At 38.7% G+C, this 20,665-nt stretch overlaps 1 protein-coding gene across 1 annotated transcript; it reads left to right on the top strand.

Moving 5' to 3' along the window:
• The first annotated feature begins 438 nt into the window (after nucleotides 1-438).
• Nucleotides 439-17,428, top strand: LOC118773286 (3 beta-hydroxysteroid dehydrogenase type 7-like). Its single transcript, XM_036522153.1, has 7 exons — nucleotides 439-514; nucleotides 7,128-7,464; nucleotides 8,401-8,556; nucleotides 12,454-12,562; nucleotides 14,449-14,548; nucleotides 15,040-15,202; nucleotides 15,502-17,428. Exons 2-7 carry the CDS (start codon nucleotides 7,308-7,310, stop codon nucleotides 15,909-15,911), a joined length of 1,095 nt encoding a protein of 364 aa, XP_036378046.1. The 5' UTR covers nucleotides 439-514; nucleotides 7,128-7,307; the 3' UTR covers nucleotides 15,912-17,428.
• The last annotated feature ends 3,237 nt before the right edge of the window (nucleotides 17,429-20,665 follow it).

Here is a 20,665-nt window from a genome sequence, read left to right as displayed (position 1 = left end):
CAATAATGACACAAACCATGTTTATTTGTGCACTCAATTCAGTCAAGATGCTTAAGTGGAAGCAAATACAGGAAGACCCACATAGTTTACTTATAAAACAGTACCACATAGATGGAGCTCTTGAAAGACTAAATTCTGGCACTCTTTATAGAATCAGTTCTTACAAAGAACACAGTTCAGCAGGGTTTCGGATTTGGGCATAAAATATGAAAGTTAAAATTTCCATGCCAAATGTTCCACTTGTAATAACATGACACTTAACTAGCCACAGGTTACTACGTATCCTAGCTAGCTAGAAGGCTACATCTCAGTTTTCTCACCCATGCAGTATACCGTGAACGTCTGAATACAATACAGCATACTTCACAGTCTAATATAGTATTTAATGGAGTGTACATAACAACCGCTGATACACCGCAGTATTTAGGACCCAGTGAGGGGAGTACATGGCTCGGTCCCCTAAAGCGGAACAGACGCACCGCAAAGAACCAAACGGGAGAAGAGGTTGAGGAGGGTAAGTGGTCATCTGACCTCCATCAGAAAGATCTCGTTTAATTTCCTGTGAGTGGGTGAGAGCGGCACAGGGGACTGTAGAGAAAAAGACACCTAAGGAGGGATGGCAAACAAAAATGGGAAAACAGAGGAAACTGAGAAGGGAGAGCTGTTAACACAAAGGGAAAATGCTGCTGTATGCGATAAAGAAATGGAAACGTTTTTCATTCCGTTATTCTAAAGGTTTTGTTGGATAGCCAACCCAGTCTCCACACCTACGTAACAGATTTCATTACCTAACTGTATGTGTACAACTAGTGTTTTCAGACTGCTCTGCAGAATTGCTAGGCATTTCAATTTTATATTTGGGGCCAGGGTCACGCAGCTACCTTTCAAAGCTATTCCAAAGTCGCAACGTCTCATCAAGATGCCCGGTTACAAAGCACGACATCACAAGTACGCGGCATTATTTTCTAAAGCGAACGTTTGAGAAGGTGTCGTTCTTTTAACGTAAGATCATTAAAGAATACGACAAACTGCTATTTTGCATTTTTGCATTCGTTGTCACCGCTATAGGGTAAAATCAAATAAATCCGAGCGTGTAGGTATTCTTTTGCATTATTCTTTAGTGCCAAGCACCTGCAGGCGTTGCGTATGTCTCAGTCAAACCAAGTAGGTTACTGCCTGCCTAATACGCTCACGCCGATACGCTCCCATTGCGTAAGGTGAGCATTGCTGCGCAGTACATAACCGTTATGTATGTGTTGAAAACATTGAGTTTGACTGAAATTCACTGCTTCAGATTTGTAAATCTATGAACCATATGCAGCATTCCCCCGCAGCATTGGATGGAAGTTGTCAAAAAGTTAATGATTTAAGAAAAAAACCCTGCCCTATCCAGTCCTGGTAAATGAGAAGGGAGAACAAGTTTTTGAGAAATAAGCAGTAGCTTGTAGGCCTACTGAATAGCTTACCATTGGTTGCTAGCTAGAGAAGTACATAGCTAAGTAACCAGCCAAGTGTAATAGTAACGTAAGCTGCTTTCTCAATGGATCCAGAATGTTCCACCTGAATAGTCCGTTGGATTCTTGATTTCATATGGTAGTGAAGTGCAAAAGACTGATTTGGCTCTTTAGCTACATGTGAGGATGGCTCACACATAAAACCATCAGATGACCAGGAAGCACCAGGCTGATAGGGAAGAACAGTTAACTTAAGGTGCTTTTACTTACAGTCAGAGCAACTGTGGGAAGCCAGTTCTCTTAATGTTTTAATATTCATTTGATTGTGGTAGTTCAAATTGTCAGGATGACTTTGAAAAGTCTGAAAAAGTTTTTACTGGCCCTGTCCAACCTTGCAATTGGACAGAAAGGTGGTACATGATAAAGAGCCATGTCCATGAAGGAAGTGCTTTTTAAAAACAGAAATACATTCAGGTTTTTTACATATAGTAATAGTAACAGTTCATTCCCAATCCTGATAGTAAACAAGCTGAGATGGATGGCAAAGAGGTGCTTCTTTGTGATATAGGTATCATCACGCATTTTGAGAATCCATTAGTAGCCAGAAGCAGCAACCTATTCCAAGGGTCTCAAAAAGGTGACACAAGATCCACATGGTAATTACTTTTGTGCTCACTTTTACACTTGTCTTTGGAACCATACAGGATTGTTCCATATGAAATTCACAAGTGAGAACAGGGTTAGAGATATTTTGTTATCACCAGCTAATCAGCTGTGTGCATTGTATGAGAAGTCCTATCTCTACCATTGCTGAGGTGAAGGTCACACACATTCTGTTTATGACTAGCTTCTCTGTTCCTTCTGTCTTCGGTCTATCAGGGTCTAGTTGATAACAACAGATTCCAGTGCTGTCCGCATTCCTTTACTGTATATGGGTGATCTGTTGTAGACCTCACCCCTTCAATAGTGTAGTACATTTTCTTGTGGTGAGGCAAGCCTAATTTACAATACCTGATTCCAAAGTCAGGGTGGAAAAGGGCGGAGGGGGGAAGCATAATGGCTTGTGAAAAAAGAAAAAAAGAGCTCCATGACAGTCTCACTTGACCTATATTTAGACAATACCTTGCAACACTCTTTCTAAATGGGTAATGTACCATATGTGGCTCCACCAAAATGTATCTTCCATTTGGGGAGGCAGTGAGGTGGGTTTTTGAGGATTCACATGTTCTCTTAAACAGTGCTTGTATTCTTTAAGGTTTACTCCCTTTCACATCATGTCCATGAGCCAAAATAGAAATGCTGCAGTAAATTGTGTGTGTCTTAGTGCCATTTATCAGCTATACTTGGTTGAGGAGTAAAAAAATGTGCAGTGATGTTCATCATTGGTGTTTGCTTCTGGGAGACATCATGCAATTTCAACAGATGGCACCTGTAACACTGAAGAGGGAAGACAGAAGTATAAGAATAAACAAAATATCAATTAAATGTGAGCAGAATGGAATTTCAATTCCATTCCATTGATTATTTTCATAAGCAAATCATATCATCATAAGTGATGAGTAATAGCATGGCTTATCAAAGTCATGAGTTTGGTGAGGGCCACAACTCCAAAAACCTTGAAAGCACCACTCCCAAAGACAAAACAGAGGTCGAGCACGTCCACAAGCATACAAAGGAAAGTGCTGAGTGTGTCAGTGTGACTACTGCTGCTATACAGTGCTAGTGCTCTGAGAATGTGCTTGTGTCATGAACTTTGTCTTGTGACGTAACTCTGTGAATTTCTGAAGGACAATATCTGGTAGACAGGAAGGTTGAATAAAAACATTCAAGTTACTGCATGCTGGTAGAAGTATTGATAAAAAAGCACTATGTGAAGCAATTGATATTAGAGAGTGCACATGTTTACTGAAAGAACACTGAATATCATAACTTATGTGGACAGAGACATAGAGGAAGTTGACACAATACACTGTATCCACAGTAAGTGAAAGCAGAAGACTATGAAATAAGTCATACTGCCATTACATCCACACCAGTAAACATCGTAACAAAACTGTTGCCATTATCTCTCTGTCACAGGCTGCTCTCAAACATTTGCTTTCCAAATAAAGTGTGTCTAAATCTAAAAGTGACAGGTCATCCAAAAATACGAACAACAAATGTTTCATGCAGGCTCCAATGTTTGAGCTGTTGCTATAAATATGGGGTCAGAATCAACTGCAAGACTCTTTCCAGACAAGGGGTTGGAAGCTGATATGGTCAAAAAATAGCAAGTGTTTTTTTGTTTTAAGGATGTTGGCCATTCCAATTCTTGATATAGAACATTGTAATAATTTGTGGGATTTGATGAGAAGCAGTGCTGTATAAGACAGGTCTCCCACTTTGACCATGGTTTTTGTTGGACTTGACTCAATCTCACAGGAGTAGATAAGTAAATAATTCTGTAACTAATTACAGGTATTTATCATAACAGCAATCTTTTGGAGTCCATGACTTTTCCTGACAGAATTTGCTAAATCATGTTTCCAGAAGTATTGGGATGGTCAAGTCAAAAAAAATCTTGTTGTAACATTACACGTAAGCTATACTCAAGCTATTTAAATTTGAATGAATCCAAAGATGAATATAAGGGACAAGCTAACATATTTTCTGCCTGTATAGTGTAGTAAAACATCAGAATTAATGTAGACTAGTGAGGGTTACAGTTGTGGGCATGATTTTTATTTTTCATGTTGTCCCAAAATATATTAAGACAGTTATATTATTATTCAATATGGAAATACTGTAAATTTTAGGCAGTCATTGTGGTATAAACCACACTATTATTGTTCTTGAATCAAACTCAGATGGCCTTGGCTTTGGTCTTGTCTACAATTCTAATGAAAAGTGCTCAAAATGTATTACACAAATGCCTTTTGTTTGGGATGTAGATGTTTTTCTGTGTTTTAGTTAAGGAATCATAGTGTTTAGTCTAAGGAATTAGAAAATTTGTTATTATCAGTTCAAGCAAGATTGCACCTACCTAACTGAAGCCACAAGTGCAAGCCAATGTTTCCTCTCGATCACTGCTCTCTGCTAGAAATAGCGTCTGGTGGTCCCGTCACATCACGGCAGATATTTTTTCATAGGTGGATTGAACTATTACTGTACTGTGGTGTCCATTTATAGTGTTGAATGAATGAAAGAGACATTCATCTCACAGTCAGATGGATCTCTCAACAAAGCAGATTACAACATTGTCTTGCATGTTGTAACAAATGAAAATCATGCACCTGGGAAGGGCTAAAGCTACAAGGAAACATAGTTGTCTCAAGGTCCTTCCAGGCACATGTAAAACTGCTCATTATGGAGCCGATTCAGAGTTATGGCCCTGAGCGTTTTTTTTTTCCCACACACCTTGCTTACATGTTTTTCAAGTTTTGGGATTTAGACTTAATTCACACCTCCATATCTCTTCAAATGGGGTGAACAAAGTTGCATGTTGTGAATAAATTCCCCTGGGTGCCCTGGTGGCCAGTGGATTTTCTCATGGAGTTATTAGTCTTCATTGCAGAACACTCACTTTAGTTATGAAAGATGGGCAGATTTTTTTTTTTTTTTTGTAGAAAACAAAATACTTCTGGAACCATATTGAGCGTTTTCAGTACTTCTGCATAAAACAGTTCAAGTTAGAAACATCAGTATTAAATATTTTTATTTTACAAAGGACAAACATGACGGCATACTTAATATAATATTTCTCTTACTGACATTAATTGGGTAGATAAATAACACAGCAAAGGCAAAAGATAATATGCAAGTGTTTTTATGTCGGCTGACACATGCTGAAACGACGGCCAGGACTGAGAGCACTGATTACTTTAAGGATAAGAATTTATTTATCTTCTAGGTTTTCAAAGAAGAAAATGCATAATGCTGATTAGACTGTCAGCCTTGTACCATTTAAACAAAGCCTAGGGATTAATTTGTTACTCACCCTCACAAAAGATTGCATCCAGCAAAGTGAGTCTTGTAGTAATACAACTCACATAATCAGAAGGGATGGTGCAGTTGATACATGTGCATTTGTGCACATACAGTCACAGTATGTGAGCATGATTTTTCTTTATTATGTTGTCCAAAATATACTAGGACATAGTTATATTATTGAAATATTCAGTATAGAAATACTGTAAATTTTAGGCAGTCATCATAGAATCTGTGCATAAGAATAAAGAATCTGTGCATAAGATCCTCTGTACTGACACACTTAATATGTGTTTATTTGCTAGTCACCATGTCTACTTGTGAGCTTCTGCATGTGTCTAAGCACTATTCTCCAGTTCAGCAGTCTAAACTAATCATACAAATCAATTCAACTTTGTATATGTGTCTGTTTATGTGCTAGTGTGTATGTGGGTATAGCCTGTCAGTGGACTCAAAGGTCAGGCATGCAGAAAGCTAGGCTCCACTGGGACACTGCTTTGTGCAGATAATCATTCCATGGACAGAAATTATTAACGCACTGCTTCAACACTATCAGTACAGGTCAAAAGACCAAAACCAGTGAGGGAGTGGACAGGCAGAATGAAAGTGCTGGGGACAGGATTACAGAGGCTGTGTTAGAGAGAGGGGGGAGAGGGGAGAAGGGGTAAATGAAATGTACACAGTATGAAAGCAGAAACATGGAGGGGAAGTAGAAAGGGTTGGTTTACATGGTTTACAGAGAGGAAGAGTACCAAGTGTTCTAGAGCCATGTTGTAATTATTAACTGTCTACTGTTGTCAAAACAGTTGTGCCTTGAATATGTACTTTTGTGACTTTTCAGTCAGACACAGAGTGAGTGAGAGTTTAATGCTAAAGTCACGCATAGTAGTGACCAGTCTTTCACTGACTGGGGAGCTCAGTAACAGCATCTTCAGTCAGTCAAGGGATGAAAAAGAAATCTGAAAACCCATCACAGAAAACGTTTAGATTATGTTACAGGTCAGTAAGAGAACCATACACACTTCATCAGTAAAAAATGTCACAACATCAGCACTTTGAACTATTGAGAAATGGACTGGTTAATGATGTCAAACTGCATTACAGTTGCTCACGCTGCTACTTTCAGAGAATAAAACACATTTTACCATTGAACGTTATTCCCAGCATTGAGAAAGGCAGATAAGATTTTTTACCTGTGAACTTTAGACAGGTTTATCTACGTACGCTGCTTCTGCATATTTTAAGGTCATGAGACATCTCAGATTAGATATGCCGTTCAAATTAGTGTACATTAACTACTCTACCTTAACTATGGTAAAAAAAAAAAAAAAACAATTAAAATGTTGAACGACCTCACGAAATGCTGCAATTGAGTCTTTAAATATATTTTTTGTATGTTCCGTACAAATATTTTTTATTACAAACACAAGATAGAAAGTACGGAAATATCTTAATTTTTATTATCCTTATATTTTGCCAAAGATAATATATTTGCGAAATAAATTCAAGTTTGCATATATAGTATAGCGTATCAAAACATTATACGTTCACAGTAATCAGCTACAGTTGGATGTGAAATGTATGATATCATGTGTGAACCTTGGTAAACCTTTCCGTAGCTCAACACACAAATGCGCTCACACGCACACGCGCACGCACCTATAAAAAGAATCCCAACCCTTGACGCTCGCCCCTTCTGTCTTACAGCGTCGGTTTGAACGGAGCTGCTCTGTTGAAATCACAAGAGACTGGTGAAGCTGCCACGCGAGTGAGACTTGGGGATACGACAACGAACAAAAGAGGAACGTCCCAAATGGTACAAAGACTTTAAAAATACATACAATATACCTGTCATCAAGGAAGTCCTGAAACGGGAGCGAGTCAAGAATGTCTGGAGAAGCAGGTCTGATCTACTTGGTGACTGGGGGTTGCGGTTTTCTTGGTCAGCACCTTCTGCAAATCTTATTGGAGAAAGAAGACAAAGTGAGCGAAATTCGACTTTTTGACAAACAGACCGATCCTAGTTTACAAAATCACAGTACAGGTAAGACTTCTATCTTTTTATTTGAACACATATACGTATACCCATATAGGTGTCTATAGCTCCCTGTATGCGTCGGTACATCAGTTGTCATATTAATATTATGGTGTATGCGTACACTGTTGTCCATTTTAATACAGTTGTGTTTAAATAAACATGTTAACGTAAGTTAAGGTAAGGCATTTAACGCCAATTGTAATATTAATCAGCGACATTAGTGTAATTATCTCTGGTTCTGTCATTGTAGCGGCGAGTAGTGACAACTCTGGTTATGAACTGTGAGAGCAAACGCTCTTCGCAGGATTTGTAACCTAATACAGAGACACACACACACACACACACACATATATATATATATGGTCTTGGTATGAAGACTGCGTTTATCCAAGTTTCTGGATGTGTCTTTGTCTTGTTTGATTACAAAACCTCAAGTGCCTGTAGTTGAGGAAATTGCTAATTAGCACGTCTCTGCCAGCTACGAAATGACACCCTCACAAGTATCGTATCTGCTTGAGAGTATAGCTGAAGCAGAAGCTGAATGTAGCTTTGTTAATGAGTTCTGTGCAGTAGTAATGTACAATTCTAATTATAAAGAAATACAGTCATCAGTCATTTCCTAATTCATTTTTCCCATCATATATATATATATATTCAAAAGCTGTGAGAGAGCTTGACACACTGCTACTGGAAGTTGTTTGTCAATTAAAGATACCTTGAAAATAAATTTAAAAAGAGGAAGAAGAGATGAGAAGCTAAGAACATTCTCAGGAGTTTATCTCACTATCAAAAAATTGTGTCCTCACTGTGCTGTCATGAGGTGAAGTGAACACTTCTAAGCACTGCAGTGAATATTCCTTACCAGTATGCAGCTCCTCCAACACACATATGCCATGTTTCTCAAACAGTCAAATTGCACCTCTCTCTTTCGCTGTCATGTAGAGGGGGTGAAGGTGGTGGTGACACAGGGAGACATCACCGACTATCCCAGTGTGCTGGCAGCAGCCCAGGGTGCAGACCTGGTCATCCACACAGCCAGCCTGGTGGACGTTTGGCACAGGGTCCCTGAACAGGCTATCCATGCTGTCAACGTCCAAGGTGAGTAGGAGAGAGGAGGAAATGGGTGTGAAAAGGAAAAGGGGACAGTTCAAAAAAATAAAGTGGAAGGGAAAAGAAAGAGGAAAGGAACAGAGACTGGTGTCTGGGATGGGTGTGCCACTGGGAAGCAGGGAGAAAAAATAGGTGGTACTTTTTGGGATAAATGTTCAGCCCACTTGGAGAGGTACCAATATGGATGACAGAAGGAATATTAAGATTCCCATAAATCTTTTCTCTCTAAATGCCACTAGTGGTGGGGGCTGGACTGTTGTCACAGAGCCTGTTCAGGTGATTCACTTCACTTTAAAGAACAAACTCACTGATTCAGTTGTCTTGATTAATTTGATTCAGTTCATCCTAAAGAGCTGGCTCAGAGATTTGCTTATCTCATTCAGCTGGTCAGCATTGTTCTCAAGGTGGTTCAGTGAATCAATGAATCAAACGCACTACAGCTAATCAGGCTTTCAGTTCACTGTCATTCAGGCCAGAAAACTAATGAACAAATGACATAAAAAATGATATAAAATGACAAAAATCTATTTACATTTTAAAAACTTCATTTAAAGAATAGTCAATTGCTTGGTTTTTATTTTCAAAATAAAACAGTCATTCACATTAATGAAACTAGTTTTGGTGTAATTTGGTGAGCCTAGAATGCATAGGAATGCTTGTTTGTGATATTGAAATTGAAATCCATCAAATGGTCACAGACTATAAATCTACTTCATCAGGCTATACCTCAACCCCTTTACCCAAGTGTGATTTCTTTGTTCCTCTTATGGACAATTATGTATAAATTATACATAAAACCCTTTTACCTTTTCATTTCAAGAGTCAACGCTTAACTGATGTTTATTCCTCACAAAGCTAAACAATAGTTGTGTAATGTAATTACAGTAAATACAATAATAAACCTTTCTAGTAATGGTTTATTTAGTGGTTTAGTAGTTTAATTATGAAAGAATGTCAAGAATTAACAATTGTTAAGAAACCCAACCATCCTTAGGTCTATGTACAAACAACTGTGGTATTATACTTAGGAGTATGTTAGTTACAGTTATTGTATTGTTATAAGGCTACTATTATTTAAGCAGCATGTTTTGCAAATTGCTATACCTACCTTGTATAGTGCATTTAGGGTTTTAAAAAACTGACTGTTGAACATCAGAACAACAAAGAAAGACATGGTAACTATGAATGAATTGAAAATGAATTGAATGAAAGTAGTTGTTAACTAGTCAGTTTTACAGCAATAACATCTTGAAGATTGAAACAATCCATAGGATATTTACACAGCCATGAAGCTGACCAAGAGGTATGTATTATTAGAAAGTTTATTTAGCTAGCTCTCTTCTGCTGGAATACTGTACATCTCTTAGTCAGCTCCATGTGGCTGCAAAAATCCATTGGCTTGTTTTGGTCAGACCATTGCTATATTATATATATATATATATATATACATATATATACATATATATATATATATATATATATATATATATATATATATATATATATATATATATAATTTAATATCAAGTATATGATGCCAATGGCCTGTAAATTCAAATCACATTGCCAAGGAGAGCAGTCAGACGTCCTGTGCCTGCTCTCCACTAGGATTCATAGCCTAGGAGTAACAGAAAGAATAATGTGTGACAGGCATAAATGTTAAGTCTGACTTTGTTCTGTGTCAGAGGCAGCATTAATTGAAGGGCGTGCCCAGCTGGTCCTGTTTTTGGAAAAATGAATGAGTTGAAATTATTTTAACATTGTAAGGGAATTACACATAAGAGTCCAGTGTTTGGGCGGGTGTGTCCGCCTACCTCAGAATACCAGTGAACACCATTTGGAGAGGAAGCAGGATACAGAGAGAAGGGAGATGTGCAGTTGTATTTCCTCAGGGCAGACAGAGAGAGGAAAACCTTTTGAGCTTCAAGGTCTTGGTCGTGCCATTCCTAAAACCCTTAAAAACTGGGTGGATGTGAATCATTTCATTTTTAATCATCATTCTCATCTGATTGTATCCCCCAAACTCTGTACTTACAGGAGAGCTTTTCAGCTTTTATCAGGTGAGAAGGAAAATTAAGTCGATGATGTACAAAGTCTAAGGCCTGTCTCAAAGAGATTCATCTTGTGTGTGTGTGTGGGGGGGGGCATCCCTGCGTTTAGAGCTGTATTCATACATACCTTCCATTTCTGCTCTGTTTGGAAAATCCCTGGAAAACACAGACATGCTGCTTGGGAACTGTTTTTGGTAACTAAGGAGATTTGTTTTTTTTTTTGGAAAAAAAAAAAACAAGGCCCATTAACTTTTTTTTACAAGGCCCATTAACTTTTTTTCCAAACCTAATGTCCATTCATTTGTTCCAGTGCAAAAACCGGATGTCATAATGACATTTGAGTTGATTGTACTTCCATGTATGAGTAGGTACACTGCTATAAATAGAAGCTTATTTTCATCACAGATCCTCTTCTGGGTGCTTTGATTCAGAAATGTTATATGATGTTTTTGCCTTACGGAGGCTTTGATAATGGGCTAAGTGAGTTTGAGAATGAAGAAACACCTGATGTCTCAGGAAGTCTCTGGGAAAACCGATACAAAATGGTTCACATGAGCAGATTTCTTAGTATACCCCCTGGGCACACCACCCAACCACACACTCAATCACAGCTGGTGTTTTTTCCTTTACCCTTCTCTCAACATTCACACTGATTCACAAAAAAACTGTGAAAAACTGAAGAATGTGAAACTGCAGGAACCACTTGTCTTATCTGAAACCTGGTTAACCTATGGAGAGTGGTAATCAAAATATACTGACCTCTCTTTGGCTGGATCAGTCAAGGTGTCCACTATGGTTCCACAATCCTGTTTGTGCCATGAAAAGATAGGAGAGACTTTGCGGGGGGGGGGGGGGGGGGGGGTACAGTTCCTACCTGGCCTTGTAATGAGAGAAAGCTACACATTATGCATGATACTGAATGAAATATCAGTCAGTGTGATTTTTAGATACATTGAAACTTAAATAAATTGACCTTAAAAGCACATCAGTTTTTTGACCTTTTTTAAGCACATTTTTTTGTGAGTTTTATGTGAGTAGTGCTAGGAGAGAACTATTAGTGAATGAACAAATCAGTTATGGGAAACAGAAGCTCTGACAGGTTCACAGCTGAGTTTTACAAATTACTTTCCCTAAGAATTCCCTTGGGTTCCTAGGGAAGGACATTCACCTTAATGTGTTAATTCGTAATTTACTTATTCATTATTTTTTATTATTATTTAACAAGGACAGTGCACTCTGTGCAAATTCTTTTCCCAAAAATCTCCACCGTGTGTCAGCTGTTGTGGGAGCTAACAGCCCTTGTTTGTGAGCCTTAGGGTTATATACAGGAGAGTAGAGAAACAGTGCAACTCGTAAAATGAGATGCCTTAAAGGGTGTTCAAAGAAACTTCAGGAAAAAGAGCAGTATCACATCTGTTTTACAGTGCCTTTCATGGTGCAATTAAAACACCTACTGGAAACGAATTCGAGGGAACATCTGAGAGCTACCGTAAATGGTAGATGGTAAATGGTGGGTTACTTTGGCTAGGGCAGCTGTCTAGCAGAGACAAAGATATGGTCTGTGAAATGATATGTGTGACACACACACAGCTGAGCTGGAGCAGTTGATATGTTCTTATAATTACGTGGAATAGGTTGCCAGGTCATGTAGTTGAGGCAGAGACCCTTGCTGTGTTCAAGTCTAGACTTGATGCAGTTTTGGATACTCTTTAATTAAGAAATCGCGAGCTTAGTTGGGCCGAATGGCCTGTTCTCATCATAATATGTTCTTATGTTCTTATGATACATATTTCATTTTTCGAAATGAATTAACCCATATTTCTGCATCTCTCAGGCACAGTGAACGTGATCAATGCATGTGTGGAGAGTGGGATTCAGTATTTGGTCTACACAAGCAGTATGGAGGTTGTAGGACCCAATGTTAAGGGAGATCCTTTCATCAGGTGAGTCAGTGACTGTTGACCCCATTATTTTTCTAACCTTTTGTTTATTCTCATCTTCATTTCTCTTAAAAACACTGCACTGACGGCTCCCTTATGTCCTCCAGCTCCTTTCACTCTGTTGTATTTAAATGTTTATAAACTGGCCAAGTTTCCTTCATCACCATATTGAATGACTGATTTGGTATTTGTGCAAGTCTTATCTGTGTTATTTAACACACATAGTGACTGGACCTTCTTTTACATTTTACTTTTCCTTCCATCCACATATTCTCTCCCCCTCAACCTCCTCTTTCAGCTCCTATATCCATCTGTTTCTCTTCCCCAGAATGGCCAAACAACCTTCAGGGTCTGGGTCTGTAAACAGACTGTCAAACAGATTAATCAACAAAACACTTTGTCACTGAGTGGGCCACACACAGAGTTTTCTGGAGTCCAGCGGACCCAGCAAATGGCCAACATCTCTCAACATTCCTGCAGCATTGTGGGAATCTTACTGTGTTAAAAAGTACAACCTGCATGTAGTGAGCAGATGTTTATCTTTCCTTCAGAGTATTCCTCTCAACACACCTGGAATTCATCTAAGGAATTCATGTGGATATGCGTATATTACATCTGTCATATTGACAAGTCATCAACAACAAAGAGGGATGTCACACCACAGCATTTATTGCCAAAACACTGCCCCTCTAGTATGAAAGGCCCCCAGACACCAAAAAAAAAACAAAGCTACCTGAAGCATGGGGAAGGGGAAGGAGGGGGGTTGCCATTGTACACATGTACACACTTGTACACATCCACCTGCTGTCAACATAGAAAAAAAAAAAAACAGGGGGTGGCTTCAGACAGGAACTGATGGCAGAGGAAGTGAACACTTCCTGTCATTACCATTCCATTCACTGTCCAGTTTTGCTTCTTGGCAGCTGCATTTTGTTTGCCAAACAAAAGAGAGAGGGGAGAGAGAGAGGGGAAGTGAAGTAGTTGACTACCTACTAAATCTCAGCCTCTGCCACGTGTAGAAAACATTAACATTAGCCTCATCCAGGCATCCAGTGGCTCGTTCATCCAGGATTTGTTTTGCAAGCATATTGGCTCCACAGTGATAAATATTATGTACTCAAGAATACATACTTGCAACCACACAGATCACACCACAACTGAAGCACATACACACAGATGCACCTGGAAAATATGTATGCTCACAGATGCACTGGAGCAGATATATAATCCATCTTTAGAAGCTCTGACATCATTTAAATCACAGAAACTTTTCCTTTATTATTCCACACTTTTGTCTCTCCCACTCTTTCCTGTACGTATCTCTGTCCATCTGTGTTGCTTAGTCTTCCATCTGGTCATGTGTTGGGGTCAGAATAATTTCCTCAACATCTGGGAGGAAAAGCAACTCCTCTCAGGTTTTTGTTAAATATTTGGCACATACTTTCCATCCTTTCATTCTGTGTAGCTGACTTCCTATCTTAGACGTCTGTATATGTTGGAATCAATGAAATAATCTATTGCTGTGAAAAGTATTATATCTTGCAATTGTTTTGTGGAAAATGTTTGTATTTTGTCTCATACACTTTGTTTTCTCAGTGCCATAGAGACTCATTTAGACAATCCAACACGCATGAGCAGGATCTCCGACATCTTGTTTAAATCTCAGTCTAGGCATCAAAATTGCCTTTACTTCACCACGCTGGCGCCCACAGACATGCTTCATGAATAACCACTCCCACTCTTCTATGTGTTTGGATTAATTATCTTAGTTCTATTTTTGTTTCTTCTTTTATGAAAAATCAATTGGGTTTTTGTGTACTTTAAGTACCTTTTTCAGAATTTGTCTTACAAGCATGCTCTCTCATTTCCTGACTTTCATTATCTCGCAGGGGGAACGAGGACACAGTGTACAATGTGTGCCATGAGATGCCCTACCCCAAGAGCAAGGCAGAGGCAGAGAAATTGGTACTGGAGGCCAATGGCAAGAAGGTACACTGATACATAATAAATGATACAAGAGTTTAGCTGTGCTGTCAGATCAAGTGTATCTCAGTACGCCACCTGGAGTTGCTCATGTAATTATTAATCACTTGTATTCAAAATGTATTTGTTACAACATACGTCAATAGTGATAACTGCTGGACAGAATGTACGGTATGTTCCAGAAGCAATAAAAAAGAAAATACAAGGACATTTGGGAAAGCAGAAGATTATTCCTTGTTCCAGGGAAAAGGCAGCCAAGGGACTCGTGGAAACAGTGGAAAAGTAACAGTGGAACACTTGACTAGCCAATAAAATATAATCAGTTAACTCCTTAGGTGGGTGAGATGCTGTATTAAGGAAGACTATGAAAAAATTAGACATTTTAAGTCACTTTTGCTAAGAAAATGAATAATATTATAATATCAAGCATTTTTTTGGCATTCAGTGAAGAGCTGTTAAAAAGTAGCTCCCTGTCACATGTTCCCTCTCTGTTCCAGGTGAGTGGAGGGGCACGTCTGTACACTTGTGCCCTTCGTCCCACTGGGATTTATGGAGAACAGCACCAGCTGATGAAGGACTTCTACCAGATGAGTGTGCGCACTGGAGGCTGGGTGATCCGGGGGGTCCCCCATAACACAGAGCACGGCCGTGTGTATGCAGGTGAGTCACAGGACACCTCACCCACACAACAGTGTCTACATAGCAGCTTCGCTAACCCTAACCCTAACCCTAAGACTAACACAGCTGCAGTAGTCAGGACACTTCACGTAAAGTCACGCTGTTCAGTGATGCCTTCCCTTCATCAAACACATTTATCAGTTCTCGTGGGGTTTTGGGGCATCCAAGTCCATATTCTCAAAGTTCTTAAAAGAGAAAGAATAAGACTTGATCTCAACCTCATGTACCACCAAATCCCATCAGTGATCGTCTTTTTACTAACACTCCCCCCACAATTTTAGGCAATGTGGCCTGGATGCACCTGCTGGCAGCAAGGTCCCTGCGAGAGCACCCCCACAGACTGGGAGGGGAAGTGTACTTCTGCTACGACGACTCGCCATACAAGAGCTATGAGGACTTCAACATGCAGTTCCTGTCAAAGTTTAACTTCCGTGAGGTCCAGATACCGCTGTGGCTGCTGTGGATGGTTGCGTGTCTGAACGACCTGCTGCACTGGCTACTTAAGCCAGTGTGGAGATACACGCCGCTGCTCAACCGCTACACGCTGGCTGTGGCCTGCACCTCCTTTACTGTGGGCACCGACAAGGCTGAGCGCCATTTCCAGTACCACCCACTGTATGACTGGGACCAGGCCCGGGCTCGCACCCAAAGCTGGGTCAACACTTTCGCACACAATGCCAAGGACTCCTGACCCAGTGGGGCATAGGGGACATCCCCTGAAATGTGTAAGATGAAATTCTTTTGAGTTGCTTGCAGAATTTCTCCAGCAGCAGATCCAGGGGATCATGATTTATTCTGTGTGATTTGTGTGCTTCTGAGAATCATTCTGCCTTTTCTTCCATAAACAGTGGATCAGGAACAACTTTTGCTGTTCTGGTTTGTCTGCCAATTTTTCTGTTTCGTTATTTCCATTATCCTTTGTATTGGTGATCATTTCTCACACTCATTCCCACCCCTCTCTTTCCCTCCCTTTTCCTCCTTTCTTCTCTATCTGCCCCTCTGTGTATGTATTTATCTATGTAGTATCTTCCTGGAGGCTATCCGCCTCCTGCAAAGTAGTCAGTATACAAATAGCAATAACTGAAGCTAAAAGAAGTATTAGAAATTATATAAAAATATTAACATACATAGAGAGAGAGGGAGAGAGTGAACTATGTAGTTATATTTATGTAAGCACATATTTGATGATGTAATTTTTTTTTAAGTTTAGCACACTGAAATGGATCATCAAAGATGTGCATATATATTTGTGTTCCACAGTTTATCATCAGCAATAAGCACACTACATTGTATTACAGCAGCTTTTCCTAGCACTGATTGTGACAGTGTAATAACAGTATTTTTGTTTTCAACATTATGCTTTTCTGCAAAAGTATACATGTACATGCCACCTTTATGACTGTTTATTCATGTTCACAGTGAAAATAGTCTCACTGCTCTTTAAAATTCCATTTGACAAAGCAAGTCCTCCAGACAAAGCCAAAGTGCATTCATCACAGCACTATCACGCTGGTTAACAAAGTGAACCTCAGACATTTCACTTAGTTTCAATTCATTATGGCTGTAAATGGTGCAGGTCAAGCATAGGCTATTGCCATTGGTTTGATGGCACAGGTCAGCTTTCCATTGCAAAACACTATGATTCATTTTAGGCATTATTTACTGCAGTTCTCCTTTGAGTTGTTACTTGGCATCCAGACAGATGAGTCGGTATACATGGGTATGCCATCTGAATTATTTTGGGGTTTTTTTTATGTATGTGTTGAAATGTCTTTTTTTGGCTGGCTTGTGGGAGAAGTGTTGTCATGGCAACTGCTGTTGAGCATGTTTTCAGAAATTGTGTTGTGCATTCACAATGTTTTTCAATGCATGAAAATGACAACAGTATTAATATGCAAGATCCATATTTTGTACTCAATCAGCAGTATCTCTGCCTACACTAAACACATTTTAGTTTCAGGTGTCATTTGTAAATCTGTTCGTCAGCACCATTAACCCCACTACATGATTACGACAGCTAACAAAGTTTTAAAAAATTACAATAATAACACTCCATTAACTTTGTGGATCAACATACCAGGAGCATAATTTAACATCCTGACTGAATGTAGATGGTTTTGATTATGAATTTTTGTAAACTGGATTATATTCCTTTATTTCCCTTTTGATCAATCAGAGCTCTTTTGATTCAAAGCACAAAATAACACAACTCAGGACCTGGAACAGTGAGTTTACTTTTAATGGGATTTCACCTGAATGTATCATTATGAATGTCTTATCAGTAAAATATTTATTGTCCAGTTCCTACATTAAAGTATATGTTCAATAAAACTGATCACTGAGTGTTGTTTCTGTCTAGCTCAGCAATGCTTCTAGTGTCTCTGAAATTCTCCAAGTAGATTGAATTGGATTGTCTTGAGAAGAAGATGTGGAGTGTGAGGTTCTCTTATTAGTGTGTAGTTTAATAACACTATTAAAACAGGCAGGGTTAGTACATGTATTTATTTTGGCATTCTGAGTTAGTTAAAATATAAGCAGATTGCTCTGTAGGGTCTACAGCTGCAGGCATAGCAACCATGTGTATGTGCTCTTAGTGTTTCAATTAAGAGGAGGGTGTTTCTATGAGTAAATCTCCAAATAGTACAAGGATATCCAAAGATATTGTGTAATATACTAAAAAGGTTGATGAGTCATAGAGGGAAATCCCTTCCCGCAAATGCAATTTACAGCATAACCACAGTGTCTGAGTGGAAACATCAGGGTTCCTCTGTACAAGAAACTGTTTCAGCTATGAAACTACAGGTTCTGGTTAGATAGTCCTGGTTTGTTATCGAAGAGGCCTTAATTTTATGTTAATGTTTGTTTCGGCAGACTGCATAAGAGTTCATATACGGCCAAATTCAATACTGAAACAAAAACTATAAAGAGGGGTGAGTTGGTCTGTGAGAGATGGAACCTCTCTTCCATGTGCAAAGGGAGTTCCCTTGGCAAGAGTCCAGACATGGTAATCACTGTATTGCTTGTTATGTTGTGGGCAGTTTCCATAACATCCACTCAATATTTTGAGACTTTGGAATACCAGTCTTCCACAACAAGAAATCAGTGTTGAAGAAGTTTTTTGAACATTTTTGTTTTTGAGCAGGTTTTTGGGATTAATGTCTAATGTTCTAAATCTGTGTTTTGAAACCTTGTACATGGTAAGCCACTGTGTATGCAGGTTTTTCTTCCAGCTCAGCTCTTTATCAATAGATTTATAACAGAATAGTGATCTGGATTTCAGATTGTACGGCAAGTATCAGCTCTGAGTTCTTTGTTACAGACTTGGGCTATAGGAAGTGTGTTTGATCTACCACAAGAATAAATGTAAAAGTGTATCTGGAAATTTTCTACATTATTTTGAGCCCCTGAAATAAATTAGTAATATGGTCAGAACTTTATTTTATTAAGAATAATTAGTTATACTTAGTTTGATGGGGAAAATAGTTTCAGCTATTTGAACCAGTTCAGCTTAATTAACAGCTGCCCCTAATTTGTTAAAACAGTCATTATTAACAAAAAGAATACTTTTAGTTATTAACTTTACTTTGTATCAGTACAAACACACCTCCAACAGTACATTCTTTTCATAAAGAATTTATTGCAGAGAGTCTTACAGAAGTAGATTAAGAATTGATATTCAGATAATATTCAGCACAATCAATCAGATAATTGAGACATCGGATGGAACAAAAATGAGTATACAGGGTTAAGAAATTCTGTACCAGTTGGTCCAAGACAAGATGTCATTTAAGCATTTTCCAAAAAATAGTCGTTCACTGGAAATTCAATATGGTGGAAGTCAAAAGTTTAAACTGTGAAATGGTTACAATGAGGGGGATAAAAAGCATAGCATGTACTGTCATTCCGATATAGATGGTGGATGGCTGATATGGATGTATGTTATAGCAGTTTCAACAATGAACAAACACTGAGTGCCACCACTGATGCCATATTGGTTAGTTGGCTAACTCTGATTGCTACTTACAACCCACAAACTTTTGTAAGCTATTTATGGATGGATATACCAGCTGAGTTTTTGCTTGGAAACAGCATCATATGTTTTAAAACAATCATTTCTGTCTGTATGTTGTGTCCCATTATTTATTCATTTCACTATGGCATGAATGATTCCCTTTGAGAAGGGTCTTCCCCAGTAGTAAAGGAATAGTACAGGTAGGCCAGGTCAAACTTGCCATCTAGTGGCAAGATAAATGTATCACCGTTATGCTTTTTTAAAGACTGAAAATCGACTTGAACCATTAGTAAAGCACCTTATAGTGACTCACAGAGACCTTGAGAAAAAGGCTTGCCTACTAGCAAATATATCCAGCTTGTCCACGAGTAAAGTAAATGTGCAAAAGTGAAATACTTTAAATGTAGCTGATCCAGATCAGTATGGGTTAGAGAGAATAGGATAGCTTGTTGAAAGTAAGTCAGAGGCCTTTATTTTATTTTTAAAATAAATTAATAAAAAAAAAAACCTTCATACCACATCTTGGCTCCCCTATTAACCTTCACCTTCATGTCGTATTGATGCACTGCACTTTTGTATAGCACTTGTGTACCCATTTAAATATATATATGCAGGTTTTCACAACACTTTGTTAGAGGCTGCTGTGTTTGGATGTGATCAGTTGTGTCCTGTATATACTCACTTTTATGCAATTGTATTAGAAGCACTTTGAATTTCATTCTTTGTAAGCTGCTCTGGATAAAATGCTACACGCTGCTACACAACAAAAATGTAAATGTAAATACGATACCACAGTGATGCACCTCATGCTTTTAAGGTTATAATATTTTATTTAAAGGAAGGGGGTATGGAGTAAGTGCTGAGGAAAATGGGGGTGGGTTTCAAGAACCGCCATGACTGTTGCTTACAGTGAGTGAAAGAATATTATATTATTGTATTTTAATTATGCTATATTATACATAGTAAATGTTATTATACACCATTAATATCTTAAATCTGTGTCTATAAGCCAGAAGCTTGTGGTGGTACAAGGTTGGTAGCTGAATATGGAAATAGTAGTATAGAATGTACTCTTGATGATAGCACATATTGTGGCAATGAATATTTCACAATAAGGGGGGGGGTGACCATACGTCCCCTTTTTCCCGGACATGTCCTCGTTTTGGGATCTAAAACATGTGTCTCTAAACGAGGACATGTCCGGGAAAAAGAGGACGTATGGTCACCCTACTTGAATATGGCACTAATGATTTAGCACCTGTATGGCTACATGTCTAACCCTAGAAACACACTTTTTGTGAATCACTCTGGATAAGGGAATTTGCCAAATGCATAGATGCAAATGTAAATGTGTCTCTTGACAGGCATTTATTCACACGCATAATGCACACTTAAGAGCTATTATATCAATATATTGTTATATCCTATTCCAA

The sequence above is a fragment of the Megalops cyprinoides genome, chromosome 1 (genome assembly GCF_013368585.1).
Source record: "Megalops cyprinoides isolate fMegCyp1 chromosome 1, fMegCyp1.pri, whole genome shotgun sequence".
NCBI classification, from domain to species: domain Eukaryota; kingdom Metazoa; phylum Chordata; class Actinopteri; order Elopiformes; family Megalopidae; genus Megalops; species Megalops cyprinoides.
The sequence above is the reverse complement of the archived record's forward strand: the minus strand, read 5'-3'. Positions and strand labels throughout refer to the sequence as shown.

What these genes read in the sequence shown, in the direction of transcription:
- LOC118773286 (XM_036522153.1), top strand. Translation starts at nt 7,308, where the DNA reads ATGTCTGGAGAAGCAGGTCTGATCTACTTGGTGACTGGGGGTTGCGGT. An exon ending in CCATGCTGTCAACGTCCAAG is followed by an intron (nt 8,557 to 12,453) that starts GTGAGTAGGAGA and finishes TGCATCTCTCAG; the next exon opens with GCACAGTGAACGTGATCAAT. An exon ending in TGGAGGCCAATGGCAAGAAG is followed by an intron (nt 14,549 to 15,039) that starts GTACACTGATAC and finishes TCTCTGTTCCAG; the next exon opens with GTGAGTGGAGGGGCACGTCT.